Source organism: Hipposideros armiger, unplaced genomic scaffold, assembly GCF_001890085.2.
Source record: "Hipposideros armiger isolate ML-2016 unplaced genomic scaffold, ASM189008v1 scaffold_411, whole genome shotgun sequence".
Lineage (NCBI taxonomy): Eukaryota > Metazoa > Chordata > Mammalia > Chiroptera > Hipposideridae > Hipposideros > Hipposideros armiger.
The window spans coordinates 361254-387163 of NW_017731761.1; the positions used below are offsets into that span (position 1 = coordinate 361254).

The window sequence follows — 25910 nt, forward strand, 5'->3', positions numbered from 1 at the left end:
CCCCCAATCTGGCCCCTTTCCTCTCTTGCTATTAATGTTAATGACACCACCGTTGTTTGTGCCACTCAGGACTCCAGATGGTGACGCCTGCTGACTCCTCTCCGTCCTGGTCACACATGCCCTGTCATTTTCCATCTCCACCACCACCACCTTAGTTTATACTAAGATTATCCCCAGTCCAGACACTGGATAATATTACCTGGACTATAGCCTGGTCCAGATTTGTTAGGACTGGCTATCCTATTTTTATTTTCATCCTGTAGTCCCTTTCGAACCGTGATGAAGTCATCTGAAAATACCATTTCATCATGTCTCGTTTGTGTTCTAAACCCTGTCCAAAACCCCCACTACAGGATAAAGTTCCACTTACTGCTTGCTGTCATTCAGGTCAGGAAAACTGGCCTCGGTCTTTGTTCCTTTGTCTTTTTCTGTTAGCACCCACTTTCACCACCGAGTGAGCGTTACTGTCTGCCACCTTACGCCTTCCAGCGGGCTCTGTGTCTCTGTGGATCGCTGCCTTCTGGCCTGTGGTTTTCTCTAAGGTCCACCCATGGACTAGCTTCACTATAAACAGTCCATTTTCTGGTGTTCCTGCTGCACGTATGTGGCACTCATTTGGCACTTACTGTGGAAAATGTAACATTACCAGGGTGCCTCATTAGTGCCATTTCTCTAACTGGAGTACAAATTCCTTGAGACCAAAGATAACCTCTGATGCCTGTTTCCTCTAAGTGACTCAAGCTTCTAGCTCAGTGTTTTACACCCCAGAGGAACAGACTTTTTTTTTTGGAGGGGGAGTTGACTTTCTGTGTTAACGTGAAATTCTTTCAACTGCGTTTACTGTGAAACTCTTATCTGTAGCATTTTGTGTAAAGAGTGTATTTGTGGCTGTGTGATGACTTTCTCAGTGTGATGGCAGCATCCCAGGGGTACAGTGGTGGCCTGCTGTTTATACATCGAGTGTCCCCTCCATCACCTTCGCCATGGCTTGTGGGTGTCTGTGCACTGTTGGGCTAGATGACAGAGACCAGGAACATCCACAGAAATAGGGGGATTGGTTGGGCAGTGTTTTCAAATAGACGGGTCATGGGATCGCAGCTGTGTAATTGTCCCCCACACACTGTGCGGAGGGCGGGAGGAGCACTCATTGATAAAGCCAGCGTTTCTTCCGCAGCGACATCCCCACTTCTGGGAAATGGTACGAGGCCCTGAGTGTAACTGCCCTTAAAAAAATTAAACTTAACCATATAACTTAATATGTGTTGTTTAATTGGAATTAGCTGAATAGAGTCAGCTGGTTCTAAGTGAAAATGAATTTGGGTGAGATGATCACAGAAGCCGTCTCCTTGCCCTAGTAAATAGTCCTTTCATATCCATTCCATCGCAAGTTCAAATGGGAAAAGCAGCTCCAAGGCTCGGTCACGTGAGGTTCCACAGCAGCGGGCTGTGGGCCTTGTCATCTCAGCGTCCCAGCAGGTCGGCAGTGGCAGCCTCCCCTCAGGGAGCTCCGCTGTCACATTTCTATCATTTGAGTCTCAGAGGCTTTTGATAACATCTTCATATTCTAATAAAAATATCCAGTAGGCAGGCATTGTTAGTTCATAGGGATCAGCACTTAAGTACCTATTTTAGGTCAGCTGAGGTAATGGGATGAAGATGCAAAGGACCACCTGGGGACAGGTGTGGTGGTGGGTGAGGGTCCCGTTGCAGAGGACCACAGGGAAGGGGAAGGGGTGAGAATTCAGCTTTGCTCAGGGCCTGTGTGTTTAAGAAAATGAGTTCCAGCTCTGAACTCCTCAGACCTGGATCTCAGAGGTGAGCCTGAATTGTTAATGAAACAATTGCCCATTTGTATTAAAAACTATTCCCCAGCAGGCTTTTAGGCATTTCGCAGCGTTCAGCAAACGCTATGCCTTGTGTAACTGATAATACCTGGTATTGGTATTCTGTGAAATGGCTCCTTAGGCTGCTGGATGATGTCCAGCTCTCCTAGCGCCTTCGAGCACATTACTGTGTAATAAAGCACCCCGTCTGCCTCTTCCCTGTAGGAACCTGCCCTGTCCAGATCTGAAGTCTCATTCTTTCCTTATCTGAGCTGAAGTTTCCTACCTCTGCGTGCTTGTTCCTTCTTTCTCTCTGGACTCTTTCGCCCCTTAGTCTCTCTGTGTCCAGCCTGAAGCCACCTCTGACTATACCGCAAGCCATACTGATCTTCCCCTTAGTAAACTTATCAAATGTTTGTTGAGCCGATTCAGTCCTAGCCATTGTGCTGGGATCAGAGAGGAGAAACTACACACGAGCAGGGCACTTCCGTCATGGAGCCCGTGAATAAACACACAGCTGGTACTCGCTGACATAGGCAGAGGTGCACCCTTTCCTAACAAGGTTCCAGCTGTCCAATGAGGAAACGCTAGAGGTGTTTCCATTAATGCCAGGCGCAGGACAAGGAATCACACATGGGCATGTGGCTCCCCCGGCTGTGGTCCAGGGCTGAGAAGTGGAGAACCGGAAGGATTCCGGGAGCGGCAGTGCTGACGAGTAAACCCCAATACAGAAAGGCCCTGGACACCTGTGAGCCAGACACCCATAACCCAGCATAAAAATGGGCAAAGGCTATGGAAAGACTGGCCATTAAAAAGCAAAAACCAGGGGTGACCGGTTAGCTCAGTTGGTTAGAGTGTGGTGCTGATAGTATCAAGGTTCGATCCCCGCATGGGCCACTGTGAGCTGCACCCCCCCCCCTTAAAAGAGTCAACTATGCCATTGTAGCATGAAAGCAATGTGTAACGAATGACCATGGCTGTTCCCCAATAAAAAAATTAAAAAAAAAAAAAGCAAAAGCCAGTGGAACTGAGACATATGAAAAGATTTTCAACTTTAGTAAAAAATAGGAGAAATGCAAATGAAGATTGCTCTGAGATATGATTACATTTTTATCTTTCAAATTGGCAAAAGATCCCAAAGTTGAATAGCACACTTCCGTGTGGCCGTGGGTATGCACAGGCACTTGGATCCATTGCTGGTGGGAGTGTACGTGGGCCTACTGCACGGGGGCTGATTTGCCCAGGCCTAGTAAGATAACAGAGCGCCCATACAGGCTTTAGCTTCGAAATTTCCCTCTGAGGAATGTGGCCTGTGAAGATGCATGAACACATGAGAAATGATGTATGGAGAGGGCCACTTATTGCAGCAGTTTAGTAAAAGCAAAACATTGGCACCATCCTACATGTTCACCGTTAGGGAACAGGTCATGTAAATTATGATATTCCGTACGATGGTGTCCCGTGCCCCTATAGGAGCAAGCGTCTTTTATGGCTGGTGTAGGGAGATCTCCCAGGTGTAGCGTTATGGAAAAAAGGCTGACGCAGGCAGTGGTGGTGGTGGAAAATAGAGATGTGACTTGCGTCTGTCTTTGTGTTGTGTTAGAAGGTAACACAGGCGCCTGTAACAAAGAGACCTGAAATGGCAGAGACGCTACACATGCAAGTTGCTTTCTCATTCGGGACCGAGCAGGGCAGGTGTTCCAGGTTAGCGGCAGGCCTCTCCCTCCATGTGCTGAGCACTTTCCTTGTTGTGGCGCTGCTGTCCCTGAGGACTTGCTGTCCTCTGCATCCGTCCAGCTGGGTGAAAGAGCTTAAAGAAGTCACACTAATTCTTAACAACCCTGGCTCAGAAGTGACACTCAGCACTTCCCCGAAAAGATAAAGGAGCCAATAACAGTGGCTCCCCTGGGGGGATGGTGCTTGGTGTGCTGCTGGGAAGAGGACGGACAGAAATAGCTTGAAGGAAACTCTTCCCTCTACAGCTTTTACTGCATTTTTAAAACTTTGAACCGTTTTACCCATTCATAAAATAAAAATAGGTAGTTGCAAAAGAGTGGGATCATGCCTTCAAAGTGGGAGCATAGAAGGGGGGCAGCTCCACCTTGCCCAGGGTGAGCGGTCATTCAGATCTCACTGCGTTCTGTGACACTGGCTGAAGTCCTGCAGGTAGAGTGGGCGCTGATGGGGTGGAGTCTGGGGGTGGATTGGTGGTTGTGAGAAAGAGGGTGGGCGGGGGAATGGATGGAGGAGAATTGCCAGGTGGTTGGCCAGAAGGGAGTGAGTGCTGAGAGAGGAGCCTGTTTCAGCTCCAGGAGCACAGTGAAGGTGAGGCGGGCTGAGCCACACATGCTTACACCTGGCAGGTAGCGTGCCTGCTGTGCTTTGGTGCTGGAGGTTGTGGGGCACAGCGGTGCCGATGAAGGAGGCTGGGTCTTACCCAACATCCTGTGCATCTCCAGTGAGAAGTTCCAAAGCGGGAACAGCACGATGGGATCTGGGCAGCAGCATGCAGGATGAAGTGGAAAGGAGACTGGATGAGTGAGTAGAGGGGTGCCGAGTGGCGTTGCTCCGTGGAGATCTGTGTAATGCATCTCGCCCTCACAAAGTGAATTTGGCATTTAACTAATGCAATGCAATTGGGTATTATTATCTTTTATGTATGTCTGTCAATACCTCTGTGCCATACTTACTTACTGGTTGATTCTCTTTTGCTTTAAATAAGCTTTTATTGAAATAGACATATAGAAGAGTGCTCAAATCCTAAGTGCATGGCTCACGAACGATCACTAAGTGCACACACGTATTAATTGGTTGACTCTCACTCTTTAATTTGTGGTGAAATTCAGGATATTCACTCCACCCATCCCAACCCCACATTTTGTCCTGGCTGTGTTTAATCTGTGGTGTTCATTCATACCCTAATTTCCATAATGCCAGTATTAATCATTGTTCTTTGAGAAATCTTTGGGAAATACCAATCAGGTGGCATATTGGAATATTTCTATTTCAATTGAAATTATTTTAAATCTCCCTTTGTTTTAATTGTCAGTTTGTTTACAATTAGATGTGCATACAACTGTGATCAATGAAAAAATTCACCACAGTCTGGAAAGAGTATTAGAATGGTGACATAGCCAGAAATTTTTTTCTTTTCTATCATTTTATAATAAAATGTTTTTAAAAGGCTGAAAGTAATCTAGTTTAGATAGAATTTTCTTGTCACTGTATTTTCACATTTTCCTCTCAGTCTCCCCTTTGCCCCCCAGGTTAAGATACAATTGCTGGAACGTTCCATGAATTTTCCTTTGGCCATGCTCATTACCATTTGTCCTTTTGTCTACTGGATTCTTAATATTCAGGACCCCAAATCTCTCCATTATCTAAACGCATGATCCTATTAATTTAAAATATTTTATTGAGCACGTATGTTCTGAATTTAAATTGGGGGGTGGGATGGATAACTTGGATTTTAGAGGAAGATCTAGTTACAATATTCCTAAATTACATTTCGTTTTTAATTTTCTCTTTCTATAAAATTTTAAGTCAAGATGTGAAAGTTCTAGTCTGATAAGTAGACTTGAATGAAAATAAATACATTTAAGGTTTATATGAAAAACATAAATATAATTAGCTAAATCTTCATTTCAATGTATATTTATTTATTCCTATTGGAACATGGAAGAAAGGAAAGGGAGAATTAATCATTGGGAATATAGGTGAGTACTATTTAGCCAGGAGGGACATGACATCTTATAGGAGTTTAACGTTTTTATATCTTTTTTTTTCTTATTTATCATTGAAGAGTTCCTTTATTTTCACTTGCAAAGAATATTACATATCCTAAATGTTTCAGAGTACTTTTTGACCTTTGCCTTACCAAGAACATTTGTTATTACTTATTTTATCCTATGCCTCTGTGTGTGAATGGTTTTATCTTCCATACAAACGTGGGCTTTGTGAAAGACATCCTGTAGACGTTGAGGATTGTGTAAGTGATCAGGCATTGGCTTCCAGAAATTTTGGATCCAATTTGTGGCCACTACTCGGGAACATCTTTTGAGCCTTGTACCTGGCTCAATCTTCTCTTTCTTTCTTTTTTCATTCTACTTTTTGTTTTTGAGGGAGGATGTCAGGTTTATTGAGGTATAATTTCAAGAAATAAAAAATTCACCATTTAGAGTATACAATTCTATGAGTTTTGACAAATGCATAAAGTTGTATAACCACTACCCAGATCAAGACATGGAGCAGTTTATCACCTCCTAAAATTTTCTAGTGCCTGTTCAGAGTCACCTCACACCCTACGCCCCAACCCCTGACAACCTCTGACCTGTTTTCTGTTTCTGTGGTTTCATCGTTTCCAGAATGACATGTAAGTGGAATCATTCGGTATGTAGCCTTTTGAGTCTGGTTTCTTTCACTCAGCATAACGGCATTTGAGGTGGACTCCTGGTGCGCATGTCAGTCATTCATCCCTTTACATTGCTGAGTAGTATCCCGTTGGATGGACACATCACAGTTAATCTGTTCGCCAATTGAAGAATATTTGAATTGTTTCCAGTTTTCTGAGATTGTATATAAAGCTACTATAAATATCTGTGTTCAGATTTTTGTGTGAATAGTCAGGATCAATCACCCCAGCCAGCACAGTAACTCCCTTCTTTGCCTGCTGATTCAGAGGCACGAGGAGTCCAAAATATCATATATACCCCTCAGCAAATGAAGAGTGCTGGTCGCCAGCATTTGGGGTTGTTAATCTTGGTCACTCTGCCGTTCAAGTAGTTTTGCTGTGGTATCTCAAAGTGATTTAATTTACATTTGCATGATGACCAATGATGTTGAGCCCGTTTCATGTGTAATACTTACTGGCCATTCAGATCTCTTCTTTGTGAAGTGTTCAAACGTTTTGTCCATTCTTTTATTGGATGATTTTCTTTTAAACATTGATTTGTAAGATTTTTTTTTAAGGTATATATAAATTGGATACAGGGCCTTTTTCAGTTTGAAGTTTTGTAATATTTCATTTCTGGTTGTGGTAGGTCTATATTCTTAAAAATGTCTTTTTTTGTTTAAAGATTTTTATTGGGGAATTGGGGGAGGGGAACAGACAAGCTGCTGTTGTTTTGTTCTTCAGTCTAGTTGTGGAGGACGTTGCTTCACTGGCCCAAGCTGGCACCATCATTGCGCTCTTGCCGAATGAGGCAGATCGCGCCATCCTCTGGATGGCCACTCATGGCGGCTCTTGGCAGCTCACACCGGCTGCCAGTCGCTCACGCTGGCTGCCAGCCACACACGGTAGCTTAAGGCAGCCCACTGCAGCAGGGGACTGCAGCCTACACCGTCGCCAGCGACTCATGGCAGCCCAGCTCCAGGTCGAGCTGTTGTTCACCATCTTAGCTGTAGAGGGCAGTGTCACTGGCCCCATGTGGGATCCGAACTGGGTCCCTGCTGCTCAGAGCTGGTGTCCCAAGCCAGCTCTTAACCAATGCGCCACTCGGCCAGCCCTAAAAATGTCTTTTGATAAGCATAAGTTCTAAATCTTCGGGGCTGGCTGAGTGGCTCAGTTGGTTAAGAGTTTGCTCAAGAGTGTGAGCTCTGAGCAACAGCGGTTTGATTCCCGGCCCGAGCTGAGCTGCCGCTGAGCTGCCAACAGACAGCAGGATGGCTCAGCTAAAATAAATAAATAAATAAATTTTGATAAAATCTTATTTATCATTTCTTTATGTACCCTGCCTAAGAAATCTTCTGAATACATATTTTCTGTTAAGACATTTTATATGTTTTCTAGAAGCTTTATGGTTTTACCTTTTAACATTTAGTTCTATGATCAGCTTTAATTCTTTATAAGTTTGGAGGTAAGTGTCGTCTTTCTTTTTCTTGTTCAAAAATTTGGATATAAGGTTTTCCAGCACCACTTGTTGAAAAGACTTCTTTTCCCAATAAAGTTGTTTTGGAGCATTTGTTGAAAATAAATTGACCGTATAAGTGTGGATGTATTTTCCGTGGATCTTCTGTTCCATTGATACAGTCTTACACCAGGGTCACACTGTGTGGTTCCTGTGGCTGTGGCTGTATAATGAGTCTTGAAATGGGGTAGTGTAAGTCCTTGAACTTTTTTTTCTCTTTCTCAAGATGTTTTGGGTATTCTAGAGTTTTTGCACTTCCATATATGTTTTAGAATCAGCCTGTCAGTTAGTTTCTTTAAAGAGCATGCAGGGATTTCAAATGGGAGCCCCTTGAGTCTAATGATCAATTAGGGAGAATTAACATCTAAGCAGCACGGAGTCTTCCAGTCCATAAACTTGAGTATATCTTTCTAGTTCTTTTTAGGTCCTCTTTAATTTCTCTCAGTAATATTTTGTAGTTTTCAGCATAGTGGTCTTGTGTATCTCTTATTTATTTATTCCTAAATATTGAGTATTGATTGTTTTTCTGATACTATTGCAAATGGACTTGTTTTAAAATTCCATTTTAAAATTGTATGATGTGAGTATATCGGAATGTCATTAATTCTTATCTAATGACCTTGTATCCTGTGGCCTTGCTAAATTCACTTATGTTTTCTAGTAGTTACTTTGTAGATAGGATTTATTATATCGATAACCAGTTTGTCTGTGAACAGAATCAGTTTTAGTTCTTCCTTTCCATTTTGATTAACTTTTATTCCCTTTTCTTATCTTATTACACTGGCTAAAGCATCTTATATATTATTGAATAGAAGGAGTGAGAGTAGACTTTGTAGCCTTTTCTTATCTGAAATGCTTTGTACTTTGTTCATCGCACAGCTCAGAGGTTTTACTGACATTCTATATAAAATACAGCTTCCCCTTTTTTCATCTATTTTAACATCTTTTTAAATTTATTTATATCATTCACCATAAATTACACTTATTTTATTTGCTTATTTCTTTGTTGTCCCTTATACCAACCCATAAGCCTGTTATAGGGAAGCTCTGTCTTCATCATTACCTCCCCGATGCATAGCTCAGGCACTTAGTAGACACCCAGTAAATGCTTTGTTGAATCAGCCTGTCTGTATTGGTAGGAAATTTTAGCAGTTATGCAGTCTGCCTTCCCAGTGTTTGAGCCTCTCTGGCAAAACCTAGGACAAAGATTATTTCTTGCAAGGCTTTTTTCATATTTTTTTTTCACTTTTTAAATATTGGAGGTACAATTTCAAAATTTTTCATAGACACCACTTATATTTAACACCCTCTGGTTCTCATTGATATTTTATTTCAAAAGAATATAATTCTACTAATTTTTGCAAAATATTGTAGAAAATTAGGATAGTTTGCATTTCCTGGATGTTATATACACTGAAAAGTTAATCAGTATTCATGCAGTTTGCAGTGGTTCAGATATGGAAACAGGGTAAACACATCCTGTTAAATACAATTATCTAGTAAACAGGAGTTGGGTCACCATTTTTTATTCTTTAAAATCTGGAGAAATGGCACTGATAACATGAACCTGTTAGGCAAATTATTTCCTGATTTTTTTCCTTTAGTTTTTGTTCTAATCTGAGAAACACTTAATTTGCTTTTTAATGTAATTTAAGCCTGATGAGAGTAAATTACTTTCAGTCTGGAACACAATGATCTAGAATGAATCCAAAAGGCAAAAAGATCTTCTTGCTGCTCTATTTTAACAGCTGCTCTGATAGAAAGTACAGCTTCAGTCCATGTGGACGCATGAGGAAAATAATGATGTTTCCCCTGCAGGATGTCACAGTAGTTGTTCGGCTCATCCTACACATTGACCATGAAGATTGCATTAAAGAAGTTGGTAAAAACATGTAAAGTTGGCTCTTCACTCATTCAACGCCTTCTCTCCCTCGTCTCCTCATTCCCCCTCCCTCCCATTTTCCCGACATTTTTCTTTCCTTGCTTTCTCCCTTTCTCCTGAGAACCTTCCCCGTCCTTTCTTTTGTTCTTTCTTCTGACCTCCCTCTATGTCCCAGTCAATGTCCTTGTTCCTGCAAATGTGGTAGAGAATAAGACATTCTTTTTTTTTTTTAGCTGAGCCATCCTGCCACCTGTTGGCAGCTCAGCGGCTGCTCAGCTCGGGCTGACTCGAACCGCTGTTGCTCGGAGCTTGGTAGAGAATAAGACATAACGAGTATGTGACTTGTCCATATTCAGTTTACATTGTAGTGGGAAGGTAGATAGTGAAGAAGTAAACATATGCATATGGTAATTTTTGGTAGTCATAAGTTCTGTAAACAAAATTGTGCGTGTGTGTGTGTGTGTGTGTGTGAGCAAGAACGAGAGAGAGAGAGAGAGAGAGAGAGAGAGAAAGGTGTGAATGGATCAGAGAGAGAGAACGAAAATGAGCGAGAATCATAGAAGGCCTCTCTAAGGAAAAAGGGCATTTGAGCTGAGCTCTGAAGGCCCCAGGATCCAGGGAAAGAGTATTTTAGGAAGCAGGGATAGCAAGTCTGAAGCCCATAGGATAAATTGAGTTTGGTGTTGTAGAAACTAGAATATAAACACTTGGTCCAAGTGAAGTGAGCTTGGGAGAGAATGCTTTCAGATGAGGCCGGAGGAAAAAGCAGGGACCAGATTCCAGAGGCCGTGACAGGCCATGATGAACAGTTTCAGTTTGATTCCAAGTGCAGTCAAAAGCCAGTGATCCGTGTGTGGTACATCAGTTCATGTTGTTCTTTAGACACTTAAAAAACATCTTTAATATGATCAAAATACCCACGTTCAAATTCTCATCTTAATTTTCTCTTCCAAAAATAAAAAAGAAATACATGAAGCAAAAACTGAGATAATTGGTAAAAGATGAACAAATCTACAGTTGCAAATGGAGATTTCAACAGTCCTCTGTCGATAATGGAGGGAATGAGTAGACAGACATTCAGTAAGGATTTAGAGGATGGACTTGAACAACCCTCTCAACCAACTTGGCTTAATTGCCTTTTGTTTTGTTCAAAGAAACATTCTACTCTACCCTATACACTTTTTTCTTTTCCAAAGTGCCCATGAAGCATTTACCTAGATGACCAAATTTGGGGCCCAAACCAAGTTTCAATAAATTTAAAAGCATTGAAATCATACTGAATACGTTCTCTGACCACACCAGAATTAAACAAAAATCAGTATCAGAAAAATACCTGAAAAAAAAAATCCAAAATATCTGGAAATGAATCTACTTGTTTCCAAATGACTTATGGGTCAAAAAAGAAATGACAAAGGGAATTTGAAATTACTTTAAAATGACCGAGAACAAAAAGATGACCATTGCTTTTATTTAAAGTAAAATATTAATATGCAAATAGGTAGAGATTCGCATATTCAGCCCTTTGTACAAGCCTGTTTCTTTCATTTCCCACTTACTTCATATGTCAGCCTCCCTTCAGTTCCTTGATAATATGAGTGCGGCTGTGTTCCTGCTGTAGGTTTTTACCCCGCCCTAGTTGTTCTGGTCTTGTCTACTCAGCCATGTAGTCCTAATGCTTTTCTTTTAGTTCCAGTGAGTGGCCATTTGCCATTTTCAAAGGTCATGTTCCTGAAACTATGGAAGGGAATTTATGGAGCAGTAGCAGCCAAGTTCAAGTTACATGGTTCTCATGCTGACTTTAATTAAAACTTTGTCAGAGTTGCTTCCTTTGTCTCAGTCCTACCTGGGGCACTCTGGTCTGTCTTCTCCCTACATTTTAGACTTTTTGTAAGTCCTTCTTCAGCTCCTTTCTGGGCCTTCTGTTTCTTCTAGCAATCCGTTAATTATTTTGACTCTTTTATTGTTTTTTATTTTTTATAGTCTTCCAGTGTCTCTACTCTCAGTCTGATGCAGCTTGTCCTACTCAGTTCCTTCATTCATTTAGCTTTGACTATGTGTTGAGCATTAAGCTAGGTACAAGGCTTGAAAATGGGGTGGGAGACTTACAAAGCAGATCATTAACTGAAGTGTGCCAAGTATTTTGACAGAAGCATGTTGGAAGATTTATAGAAACAAACATTCAACAAATATTTATTGGCCTCCTACTGCGTACCAGGCACTGTACAATGGAGGTGGTATTCTAGGCATAAAGTACTGATTGTTTAAAGGTGAGGCATGGAGTTGTGAAGGAGCAAAGAATGGTTTGGGAATGGGTAATCTGCTCTGGCATGAGGTATTTGGTGTGGGGACTTGGAGGGAGTAAGTGGTGAGAAAAAAGGCTGGAAGGGTTATGAAAGTCTTTCTGTCTTTGTAGGGAGTTTAGTCCTGTTTCGGTGGGCATGGTATTCATCAGCTCCATGGTGACTCTTACCAACATTTCCACGCTACCTTTATAACTGATTTCTTTGCTTACCCTTCTGCTTGCTATAGTGACCAATGGCTCCAAGTGGTGGTGACCACTAGCACTGCTTATCATGCGTTTTAAAAAAGTGGGTTGCCAATAGAGGAGGAACCCCAAAGCAAGGGGCCAGGTATGTGATACTCCTAATTTACAAGGAGTATTTCCCTCTAGGGGTATAATTAGCCTCTTGACACCTTGATTTATTTTTAATATAAGGGAGGAAGAGGTTGAGGTATCAACATATTACTTTGAATATACCCTGTGGGGTAAAACTTCAATTTATTGCCCACCCTGAATTTTTTTATTCTTTTCCTTTAGGTTTCTTGCTATTTAAAGATTTTTGTTTGAATGAAATTAATGAAGCTGTACCTCAGGTGAAGTTTTATGAAGAGGTAAGAAGTAACTGTTTTACTGATGCTTTTATTTCAAAAGCATATTTAAACTGTGCTTTGGAAAATATTAAGACTACTAAGTATCTTACAAATATTTAGAAATTCATTGAAAGTAATTAGTAGGCCAAGATATAATACGTAGTTTATTAGAGATGCTGACAACATCTGTACAAATTATATTTTTGAAGGCTCTGGAATGCCCTGGAAGCAATGAGGAATAGTTGGACTAAAATTCCAGAGAATAGAGAATCACTCAGAGGTGCCCTGAAGATTACCATCCATTGTATTTTCTGCAGAAGCAGCTGGGGCATAGGGCTGCTACTGGGTGAAAGAGAAACAAGAGAGTTTTCAGGTCCCACATTGCTGGAGTGACAGATTGGAGACTTGGTGGGAGAATGTGCAGGGGAGCTAAAGAGCTGGGCCAAAAGCTTCTGGAAGACACACTGAAATCTCCCACCGCCTTATGGTGCTATATTGAAATGTAGACCTGCCGTGGGCAGGAATCTGAAAACAGAACAGGCAAGAGGTGAAAACCCATGGGGAGTGCTCTCTTAGCACCGAAGACCTGTAGCTACTTATCACCTGGGTCAGCTGTTGGTTCCAGGTGTAATGGGCATATTATAGTCCAGGTTTGGCCCTTGGCAGAAGGCTGCTTCTGGGAGACAAAAAGCCAGAATAGGTTTCTGGGGCTAGACTAAAAAGTAAACGGACTGGAGGAGCCCAAAAGGTGTTTAGTTTTTCTCTCAAGATATATGCCAAGTTTTGCAGCTGAGCGGGACAGGAGGCAAAAGAGCTATATTATATTTTGAAAACCTCTTAAGGGCAGAAGTGATTCCAGTGCTGAGGAGACAAAGACTTCTCATTGAACTCCATGGACACCCATGCCTTAGGAATGGGGCAAACTAGAGGCAGACTACAAAAATGTAGGACTAGAGTCCTACAAAAATGGCAATTCAGACTCAGCCCAGCTAAATCCTTTATTGGGTAATGACCCCCCCACCCACACCTGTGTGACAGAGTATAAGGGGAACCCTCTCTGTATTTTTTGCAGGTAGCAAATAACATATATAGAGAATCTACAGTGTTCCACATGCAGTAAACAACTATTAGATACCTAAGAGACAAGATCATATGACTTATAAACAAGGCAATAGAAGCAGACCCACAGATGAATCAGATATTGGAGTCATCTGACAAGTGCTTAATATAACTAAATAATATGTTTAAGATAATAGATACAGGAAAAGATGGACAACACTGATGGAAGGATATGGAATTTCAGGATAATTTGATTTTATTATGAAAAGCCAAGTGGACATTCTAGAACATAAGTACAGTATTTGAAATTAGAATTAATGGCTAGAACCAATAGCAGATTAGTTGCAATATAAGTCAGGATTAATAAATAGGCAGAGGCAGATCAGTGGGTAATCTCAAACTGAAACACAGAGAAAAAATAAAATATTGGGTTGTCAGAAAAGTCATGACGTATTTTTTCTGTGTTTTTCGTTGCAAAAATGTGTCATGACTTTTCCAACAACCCAATAAAAAAGAAATAGATGTGGACATTAAAGACATTGGAGACATGGTTAAAAGATATAACATATGTAGAGTTGGAGTCCTATCTGAGGAAAGAGAGAATGGTGCACAAGCAATATTTGAATAGATAAAACTAAAAATTTTAACAAAATAATGAAAGGTGGCAGCTTACCTTTCAAAAATTCAAAAATTTTAGAAAACCCTAAGCAAAGTGATACGAAGGAAACATACCTTTGCATATCAATATAAGACTGTGGACACCTATGACAAAGAAAAAATCTTAAAAGCAACAAGAGGGTAGAAAAAGACACATTACTTATTTTTTTTTTAAAGATTTTATTGGGGAACAATGTGTTTTTCCAGGACCCATCAGCTCCAAGTCAAGTAGTCATTTCAATCTAGTTGTGGAGGACACAGCTCAGTGGCCCATGAGGGGATCGAACCAGCAACCTTGGTGTTATGAGCACTGAACTCTAACCACTTGAGCTACCCGGCAACCCCAAGACACATTACTTTTAAAGGAGCAATATTATGACTGAACTGTGTGACATTTTAAAAGACATGATTAAAAAACAAAAAACGATGAAATGGCCAAATTTAAATTACTGAAAGAAAAAAATCTGCCAACCTAGAATCCTATTCCCAGCAAAAATTTTCCTCAAAAAATTAAGGTGAAATAAAATATTTTCAGACAGAAACTGAGGGGATTTGTCAGTAGTGGACGTACATTACTGAATACTAAAGGGAGCTACTTTAAGTAGAAGAAAATCACCCCAGATGGAAATGCAGGAAGGAGTGAGGACATCATAAAAGATAAATATGTAAAATATAAATAGATGTTGAACATGCAAAACAATAATATAATGTGTTTAGAGTTTAAAGTGTATGCAAAACATGACAGTACCTCAGAAAGCAGGAGAGGGGTTAAAAAGTTAAAGTGTTTTAAGATTCTAGAATTATTGGGAGGAATAGTAAAAGTAATTGTTTGCATAGGCTTGTAATCAGTCATGGAGCCACACTGTAATCTCTAAGATAACTTTTAAAAGAATAAAATGTGTATATTTAATAAATTAAAAGAGGGGGAAATGGAATAAAACAACTTTGTATCTAAGAAAAGGCAAAAAGGTAATAAAATAGTAGGTGGTCAGATTGAAAACAGAGGAAGATGGTAGCTATAAATCCATCTGCATAAATAATTACATTTAATATAAATGGACTAAATACTCCAAGTAAAAGACTTAAGTTTGTCAGACTCGATAAATAACCCAAATTCTATTATATACTGCTTACAAGTGGCATACTTAAATCAGGAGACTGGAAGAGGATATACAATATAAGCACTAACCAAAGCAAAGCTGGTATAGCAATAGTAATATCAGACAGAGTACACTAATTCTCAAATGCTACTTTGAGATTAAGAGAGATTATTTCATAATGATAAAAGGGTCGTTATCACGATCTGTATGTTACATATCACATAATTTCAACATGTATAAAGCAAAAATGGACAGATTTAAAACTGAATCTGCAATCCTAGTGGGAGACACACACTTCAAGGTTTATAGAACAAGCCGGCAAGACATTAGTAAGAATATAGATCTTAATAAAGTAATGTATAAACTTGACCTAATGGACAGACATGGAATGCTGCATCCGGCACAAATGTAATTTGTATTTTTTAAAGTGCATAAGGAATATTCATCAAAACAGATCATATGCTGGGCCCTAATGAAAGCTTCTATAGATTTCAAAATTGAAATTGTTCAGCATATGTCTCTGATCACAGTGGAATTAAGCTCAAATTTAATAACACAGTCAACTAAGAAATCCTTAACTGCCTGGAAACAAATACTCTTCTAAATAATTTATGGCTCAAAGAGGAAATTAAAACAAGAGTTAGGAAATATTTTTAAAAACTAAATATATTTAAGAAATGACATGTATGTAATATTATTGCATGATGTTATCTTTTACCCTAAAGCATAGCATAATTAGGGCAGATATTAGTAATCTTTGTACAAGTTGGAAAATTGGAGGGATATTCCTTTCTTGGTGGTTTATTGATACATGAAAATTTGAGATTTTTCTTAATTTTAAAAATTACATTAACGTATTTCCAGGAAGAATGGTCAAATTATGATGTACATTTAGCGTCAAGTAAAAAAAATGAGCTAAACCCAAAAGGATTTTGCTCAGTATGAAGTAACTTTATTATTTCAGTCTAAATCGTCAGGCGTTTTATCTGGGTAACACAGCTTGATCTGTCAATTTTTTTTTGCTTTCTTGTGTTGTTAAAAGCTTCACCTTTCCAGTTTCAGCATGTACTAAGTTGCTTTGTCAAATACAGAGAAATCTCCTTTAAAGATAACTGTTGCCAGGTTGAAACAGATGGCCAATCTACTCGGGGCTATTTCGTAAGCTCTCCTTGCCAATAAGGTGGTGACGACTGCTGATATGTTTCCATTTGACCTTTAAACATTGGAATTTCTCTTTGTTGGCTCGCTCCACAGCTCTCGTCGCCTCTCTGCTGGCTTGGCACATGATGGACCTGGCTTATCAGATTATATGCCAAAGCTCCTCAGCCATGTGCTCTGTATTCTTTTACTGAAGATGCCATCCAGCCATGCGGCTTCCAATACAGTTCTCTCAGTCAGTGCAGCCTTTAAGCATTGAAGTTATCAGTAATTCTTCTGACTCCTTGGTTTCATCAGTCTGGTTATTTCTGGTTGTTGCTTCATCACCCCAATCTCTAGAAAAGTCTTTGGTCAGGTGTCTTGCATATTTTGTACCTTGTATTTCTACTTTCCTATATCCTCACATTTTTAATAGTTACTGTTTCCTGTGCGTTCAAGTCCTAATAGCTTATCCTGACCTTCATATAGCTTTCTATCAGTTATTACCGACCTTTCCCTCTCTATCTTTCTCTTTTGGTTACTTTACTTATCAGGTCCTTTCACCAGCCTGGAATGCTTCTTCTGCTTCTCAGCTTGTGGAAAATCTACGTCTAGCTCAATTTCTGTCCTCTCTATCAAGCCCCCTGGACAGTGTTCATGTTTTTTACTCCTTTGATTCTCACACCATTTGTGGTCTGTAATGCTCATGTGATACTTAACATATGATTGCGGCTTGCGTGTATGTAGTCAGTATTTTCATCTCGACCATTATTTAACTCCTGGACAGCAGGCCTAGCTAGGATCTCAGTGCAGCTGTGCCTCTCACTTGCTGTGGGACATGGGGCTTGTCACCGAGCAAACTCTGAGGTGCCTACCTTGTGTCAGACCCGGAGCTTACAAATGCAGACAGTACATGGTCCCTGTGCTTGAGGAGCTCACAGCATGGGGACTTAATATTTGAGCTGCAGTTACCTCATCTGTGAAATGAGGTTAGCAATCATCTCCTGCTACTTGACAGGCTAATTTTGAGGCTCCAGTAGGATGCTGGATGGACCATTGCTTTCTAAAGCATGATAGCTATAATATTATGGTGTAGGAGAGGTTGTGACATAGTGATTAAGAGTTCCGGCTCTGAACTCAGACTGCCTGAGTTTGGACTTGGACTCCACCAGTTCTTGACTGTTTAAACTTGGGCAAGCAGTCTAGCTTCTCTGCCTGGGTTTCCTCAGCTAAGAATTAGGGTGATAGCAGTGCCTGTCTCCTAGTATTGTCCTGTGTGAATGCAACACACCAGAACAGTGCCTGACACATAGTTACTGCTCGGTGTGTTGGTTTATACACTTTGTTACTGTTGGATAAAACACAGATGTAAAAATAAATAATGGAAAACAGAAAGTAAATATAAGATCAGAGGTAATGTTACTATATAGGATTGCCTTCACTCACACAACTAACATTGATCAAACACCAGTGCTGGGGCGTTGTTTGGATGAACAAGATAGGCAGAATCCTGGCTGTCGCTGAGGTTCTGTTTTTGATGAGAGAAACAGACAATAAACAAGTAATAAATAAATAAACAGGAAACATTTCAGGAAGGACTAACTGCTATGTAGTGACTCAAAGCAGACTCAAAACACAGGAAATCTATCAGGAAGTAATAACTGTTATGCAGTGACTTAAAACTGATGTATTGCGACTTGGTGGCCACTTTAGATTGATGGTCAAAGACTGACTCTCTGAGGGGCTGCCACTTGAACTGCAACTTGAATGACAAGGAGGCTAGTCATTTAAAGATGGGAACAGGGTGAATGGGAGACCGTTTTAGGCTGAAGTTCTGGCTAAGACATAGCCCCTCATGTGGTGGGAAAGGACTTGAGGTGTTTGAGGAACTGAAAGAAGATCAGTGTGGTGTGTTTATAATGGGTGAGAGGGGTAGAGCTGTGAGGGAGATAAGATCAAGTTGAAGAGCGAGACAGCTTTTATGGCCCAGATAACAAATTTAGATTTTATTCTAAAGCCTGTGGAAAATGTAAAACGGGAATGTTGGGTGAATATTCTATAAATATCAAGTAGATCAAAGTGGCTGATGTGATAGATTGTCTACATCTTTACTAATTTTATACATAGTTCTGTCAATTGCTGAGAGAAGGGTGTTAAAATCTGCAACTCCTGATGTAAAATTTTCTGTTTTTTTAATTGTCATTTTTTTCATATATTTTGAAGCTCTGTTATTAGATGCATATACATTTATGATTGTTATTTTTTTTATATGAAATGTCCCTCTTTATTGCTGGTAATATTTTTTTTGTCTTTAAAATGACTTCACAAATGATATTAATATAGCCACCTCAGTCTCCTTATGCTTATTGTTTCCATGATATATCTTTTACCATCCACTTTCAATCACTGTTTTTATACGTAACATATATTTCTTTTAGACAGATATAAAACTGTCTTGTTCACCCCACCCTCATTCGTGACAGTCTGCATTTTAGTGGAGTAATCATAGATACTGTGTTTGCCTTTTGTGGGGTTTGCTGAGTTTCTTGAATCTATAAATTTATATCTTTCACTAAATCTGGTAAAATTTGGACCATTATTTCTTAAAACATTTTTTCCTATCTCAGTCTCTCTTTCTCCTTCTTCTGGGACTTCAGTTATATCTATGTGTGATTTTTGGATATTATCCTAAATATTACTGATGTCCTTTTTTCTTTCTGTTGTTCAGATTAGGTAATTTCTATGGATCCGTCTTCAAATTCATTGACTCTTTCTTTTGGCATCTCTAGTTTGCTATTACATCCATCCGTTGAATTTTTAATTTAAGATATTGTGTTTTTTTAGTTCTAAAATTTTCATTTGGTTCTTTACATAGTTAATATTTTCCTGCTGCTATTTCTTGTCGTTTTATTCATTACATGCATATTTTCTGTTATGTCTTGAGTACAGTAATACTAACTGCATTAAATCCTAATAATAGCTGCATTAATTCCAACATCAGAGTCATCTTGAGTTGGTCTTCATTTGTGGTCTGTTCTCTTGCATGTGGGCCACTTTTTCCTGTTTTTTCATAGGTAGAATAATTTCAGATTGTAGCTTGTACATTGTGGGTAATATATTCTAAACTCTGTTTGCTTCTCCAAAGGGTGTTGATTTTTTGTTTTAGTGGTTAACTTGGCTTACTCGAGCTTCAAGCCCTATCTTCTCCTACAATGGGTAGCCACTGAATCTTGTTTCGTTTCTTTTTAGCCTTAGCTGGACTGCTTCATGTCAGCCATGCTCACCTGTCATCATGGAGCCCAACAGAAATTTTGACAGAGTTTACACACAGGGTTTCGGAGCTCCCCCTCTTGCTCTTTATTTTCAGGAATGTGCTGTCTTACTTTCCAGCTTCTGTGTGATGCCCCTTCTCCATTATCTGTGTACTTTTGGTCACTCCAGTGCTCCAGCGTAGTTGGATATTACAGATGTCCAGAATTTACTTTTTTTTCCCCCTCAGGAGAATTGTTCTATTAGCAGCTAGTTGGCTATTACCTGAAGCAGAGCCTGGGTTTGTGATATATTCTGAGTATGAAGCCACCATGATTAGCTGATGGATTGGAGATAGGAGGTAGTGGGGGGCGTGAGCAAAAGTGCAGAATCAATGATGATTATTTCTTTTTGGTTTAAGCAATTAGGAGTATGGTTTGACTCATTTTTGTGAGAAAGAAGACTAGGGGAAGAGCATCTTTGGCTGGGGTAGAGAGGATGTAGAAATGTCCAAACAGGTAGTTAGGTACTTAGAATTGGAGCTCAGGGGGAGGAGTGGGCCCTAGAGGTCCAGACTTAGTCACCGGAATACAGTTGGTGTTGAAACAAACTGGGACTGAATAGCTTAACCTAAGGAGAATCATGCTCTGAGGTCCTTCAGTATTTACGAGTCAAGCAGAGGAGAAAGATCTACCAAGGGAGACAGGACGAGGAGCCAGTGGCAAACCTCTGTACAGTGTCCATCACAGAGGTCAGAAAAGAAGGCTTCAAAGACAGGAATGGCAAGTGAGCTGAATACTGCTGAGAAGTCAGTGAGGTTAAGCACAGAAGAGAGACCTTTAACTGGGCAAGGCAGGGGCCATAAGTGATGGAATTAGACCATCCTCCAGGAATGGTAGTGGGACAAACGGGAGGCGAGAAAGTGGAGAGCGTGACAGCTGCGGACACAAAGCGCTTGCTTGTAGGGTTCTGGGTAGTTAGGCTGCATGTGTACTGTGAGCTTTGTAAAGCAGAAGGGGTGACATGATGAGAGAATGTTTATCATTGATGATGATTCTTCTGTTCTGCTATAGGGGAGACTTTTCACCATGAACCCAGGCCTCTGCCTGCTCAGGTTCCCAGGACAACCTAACCACCAGAATTAGAGGTGGCATTTTTTTATGTGTATGCCACAATAAGGACATCCCATCTAGAGCTAATAGATAGTTGACTGCACATTCTTTAATTGGTGGTCTTCCTGATACTATAAAGTGAATTTTGAATGACAGCCGCGGACACTTGAGGCTCTTACTTTGTCTACTAAGTGTTACCTTTTCTGTTGCTCAAGTTGGAGTTTAGGAGGCACAAGGCTCTTAATAAAGCCAGGATTGTGGTTCAGAGTATGATTGGCCCAAGAAACTAGAATTTTCTGTATAGCCAGATTATGACAGCTCATGGAAAACTTCCATAGAATCAGCATTTGTTTAACCAGGTGTCGACCTACTTTATAGGGCCCTGAAACAGACTTCTGTTTCGTTATATTTGTTTTCAATGATAACCATTCCATGAAGGCTCCATATCCCTTGAATTTGTTCAAATGTTTAAGCAGTAACATTGGCCTTTGGTTCCCTAACAGTCTACCTGTTTTACCCTAGTGTTCCGGCATGAACTTGTGGGCCTGCCTCAAACAAAACAACAAAAGAAATCAGCTAAGCCAGAACCCTGTTTATTTCCTGACTCTCGTTTGGATTTCGGTGTCCCACACTGTGGCTTTGTGGCCACGGCAGTGCCATCTGGCCTGCTGTTTGAACTCTTTAGACCTGCTCTCCCGAATTAATGTAGGGTGCTTAAGCCCAGGTCCTTTGGTTACGCCGACATTGATAGATTGCTTCTTCATTAAAACAGCCATTTCCTCTTGGATGAGGTATCAACCTACCCCTCTCTGCCTGTATGTCAGTTTTTATCTGTTCCAAGAAGACTATTCAAAGCCCTGGCAGCTCCAGACTTGTGAATCTCAGCCATCTCAGGGTAACTAACACTGGTGATATTTCAGGGTGATATTTCAAGATGATCCCAGTAATTTCTCAGTATGTGAACCAGCTAGCTCTCGTGTGGGACCTCCCATATTCCCCTTGCTGCCCTTTATCAGAAATTCTTATAGGATTTACCGATTTTAATTTCAAAACTGTCAACACCCAGACTGTAAAGAAAAATGGTAACTTTTATTTCTCTTCAGTTTATACTCTCTCCCATGGGAGTCATTAGCCCCACCTTTTATTATATGGAATACAGAGCTCTCAGGGACTATGAAAGTCAGTAGAACAACTGGCTACCTGTGGGAACAATTTCTTCCCCCCCAAAATAAGTCATACATAATAATTAAGTCATTACGTTGAAGATCTTTGCTATAGTCTTCCTACTAGCTCCATATTTCATCTGTGTTTTCCTTCTCTTTTTGTCTTTTGGATTAAAAGTATTTTTGTAAATAAACAAAACCACTTCCCTGATCTAGGAGCTTCTGTTATCAGGTTAGAGCGATTGGGGCCATTTCCACACAAGGCAAATACTGGGTTGTTGGAAAAGTTATGACATATTTTTTCTATGTTTCTTGTTGCAAAAATGTGTCATGACTTTTCCGACAACCCAATATTTGTAAAGAAGGTTTTATTATTGGGCCCATCTTAACACCAGCCAGGTTACCTTCCCTAAGTAAGCAAAGTAGACTGTTTGAAGTAAGCTTTCTGTTAATACTTTGACAGTGTAGATGAGGTTCCAGCCTGAAACACCAGTGCTTTTATCTATGGGGTAATGCCTTTCCAAAATATTTAGTTGACTTTTAAAAATCTCTTTGCAGGAGTCCTGACAATGTTTGTTTTTTTTTTTTCTCCTGTTAGTTTTATAACCCTGTAGTTGAGTGAGAACGAGCCCCATCATAACTCTTAGAACTGAATTACAGCCAAATTTAAATTATTTGTGCTTTGGAAAGGAGAATTGGCAAGGCTGAATGGTCCATGGCTGATCCTACTGTAAGATAATTGTAACCATGGCAGGATTTGTTTCCTAATATTGTGTTTCTAAATTTAAGTGATGAGGTTCGTCATAGGAAAAAATCCATTTGTAGATTTCATGTTGAATTTAAATTTTTCCAACTTCATTATTACAAATTAGAAGTAGTTATTTCCTGTGGAATGGCTGGTTCCATTAATTTGCATGATTGTGTGTGGAAGTGGCTTCTACCAAGACTAGTAATATATTTTAATTAATTAAGTTTCTAGGAAGACATACCAAACAATAACTTTTATTTTTTAAAAATTTTTATTTATGTATTTTTAAAAAGATTTTTATTAAAATATAGCTAACATACAATATTATATTAGTTTCAGGTGTGCACCATAATTATGCAATGTTTAACAGTAACTTTTAAATTGTCTAGATAAAAGAATATGAAAAGATTGATAATGAGGAAGATCGCATTCGTAGAAGTCGACAAATTTATGATACCTATATCATGAAAGAGCTGCTATCTTGTTCACATGTGAGTATTTCTTTTTGTTCTGTTACTTTAGTATAGATATATTTGAGACAACCTTCAGTGTTTCCAGAACAAAAGTAAAATAGAGGAAGTTGTTTAAAAATTAAACAATACTCATCCAGGATGGAACCCACTTCTCCTGTTTGTCATTTGTTTCCTGATAATTCTGATAAAATATCTGTTGCTCCATATACTCTTATTGTGTTTCCAAAAGCAGATACTGTCACTGCAAAAATTGGTAAAATAAAGTCGCTAATTCAGGCCACTGGAAGAAAGGGCTAATCTCAAGTTAGACTTTCTCAAGGAACTTGAGCTTTATTATTTTAATTCAGCTATACTGTAACAATTAGACTAATCAGATATTGATAAATATAAACCTTAAGTGGTTTCTTTGAATTAATATGGAAGATTGTAATTATTATGTTGTGTTCATTAATTGTTAAATAATGGTTGAAATATTTTCTTTTTCTTGTAAATCAGAGAAACAGTTCTATTTGGTCATTAGAATAAGCTAGGTTCTTAGGAAATTATTCCACCAGGAGTGAGTGGAATAATTAGTAATAAAAATTAGCCATGTAATCTCTACATTAAGACTGTTTTCCAAAGGCGTGGCCTAAAAGTCCTGGCCTGCTGTGTCCGGTACAGTAACCACTAGCCACGTGGGGCTGCTTACATTAATTAAAATCAGAGGGAATTTAAAATTTAATTCCCGACTTCCTCATGAGCCACATTTCAAGTGCTTGGTAGCCACATGTGGCTTAGCAGCTCTTGTGTCAGGCAGCTCAGATACACAACGTACTGTCATCACAGAAAGTTCGATGGGACAGCACTGGGCACGATAATGATGTGTTTTAGTGCTTCTTACTTATTGTGTCGTTGGCAGCTCTTACTGACATTTGAATAAATGAGGTGGCTGAAGACGACACCTCTTGTAGCATAGTTGCGTTACTGTTCTTTGGACCCACCTACCTTGTAGTAGAAAGAATTTCTGAGCTAGAGCTAATCCTCAGTACCCGGCGCCTTGGCCGGGGAGCAGTAGAACCTTGGAAAATGCCAGGTGTTCAGTGCGAAAGCCTCTGGAAACTTAGTTTCCACGTAGGTCAGCAGTGTAGAGGGTTTTTAGCAGTGTGATACGCTTTTTCAGCTTTTCTTCTTATTGTGCATTATTGAAGGAGACATAATTTGAAGTTTTGGGGGAGGAGAGAGTTTGTAATTCTTGTCAGCGTAGGTTCTATTCTTTTATAACCAGTTCCCCCTCTGTTGTGGTTGCACTAAGACTGACTTCCCTTAACCTAGAAACTTTTACTACCCTGGTTTAGCTCTGTAATCCTGGCATCTAATTCTTAGGTGTGTTTTCATGCGTTTTTTTTTCACTTATATAGAAATTTTAATTTTTTAGAAATTTTACATTTTTTAGGACCCCGTTATCAGCTAATTGAGGGGTGTATGCGGTAAATAAGGTGATGATAAGATTCTTTACTTTTTTATCACAGTAACCTTGAACTCTTGTGGGATTAGATATGTCAGCTACCCCACGCTCACCATTCTTGTAAGAATGTGTCTGTAAGAACTCTGGAAGCTCAGAGGAGCAAGCATTTGTTCAGATTGCCCACAAATATCCAACAGAACTTTAAAGAATGCATGTTAATATAATTACCACCGGTTACTGTTTAGTAATCGTTGTGTTAAATTCTATGTTGTGATATTGTATAGCATACAGAGGTTTATTATGTTTTATAATTGTTGAAAAAATATTGCTTTTGATTTTTAAAAGCCATTCTCAAAACAAGCGGTAGAACACGTGCAAAGTCATGTATCCAAGAATCAAGTAACATCCACTCTTTTTCAGGTAAGATAAGATTATTTCCAAATAAATATATTTCATTTGCTTAACAGTTGGACTTGGTGGCATTGTCTTTGCCTGTGTGTAGGTTCTAGAGGACTTGATCTAGGTAAGACTGTACTGGAACAATTGAAGTTTAATGTTGCCTGTCATCTCGTTGAAAGTTGCTCTTATATCAACATCCTTCATAATTCCTTTCCCGAAAAAGATCACTAGAGCTTTCTAGTAACATTATTTTCAATCAATCAGTGAAGACGAAGCATCGGAGGACAAGGCGTTTTCCCATTTGACATCCCAGGCACCCCTGATAGGCGGGGACTTCACGAGGTTTGTTTTGTGGCGGTAGGCAGGTGTCGATTCTCCCGGTGATCATCACCCATAGATGACACAGAGTTGTTCCCGAGAATCAAGAGTGAATGCTTAGAGGAACTGGATTTTTACCTTGGCTCCTCAGGTCTCGAGCACAACACGGCCAACGGGTTGAAGTGACAAGACTTGGCAAGCTCAGTCCACACAACTCAGGGGCCTGTGTATTTGCTGCTCTTTTGACATACTGGGTTCCCCTCCTTCCAAAGCCCTTTCCAGCCTGTGTGTTTTCTGTAGAGGTAGCAACTTGTAAGGACACGGTTACAGTTTCAAATGGATAATGTACTTCTTATGTTTCTGAATGATAAGAGATATGAAAAAAATGCCATTAAATAATGTAATGATTTTTATAAATGGAAGAATTAATTTACCCTTTTTGGATTATCCAGGTATACTTACAGTGAGACAAGTTGATTTTGATGTTGGTGCCTCATGATAGGATTTATTTATGCAAAATGAATTTGATTATTCTACGTAGAGGAAATATAAATTTGTCTCTTAGAACA

The 25910-nt window shown here is 39.7% G+C and overlaps 1 protein-coding gene across 1 annotated transcript in view; it reads left to right on the plus strand.

The window, feature by feature from the left end:
* GRK3 (G protein-coupled receptor kinase 3) overlaps positions 1-25910 on the plus strand; it is a 118925-nt gene that overhangs the window by 40462 nt on the left and 52553 nt on the right. Inside the window, exons 3-5 of the mRNA XM_019663948.1 lie at positions 12430-12503; positions 23097-23198; positions 24970-25044. Coding sequence (XP_019519493.1) covers positions 12430-12503; positions 23097-23198; positions 24970-25044 — 251 coding nt within the window. The remainder of the gene's footprint in view (positions 1-12429; positions 12504-23096; positions 23199-24969; positions 25045-25910) is intronic.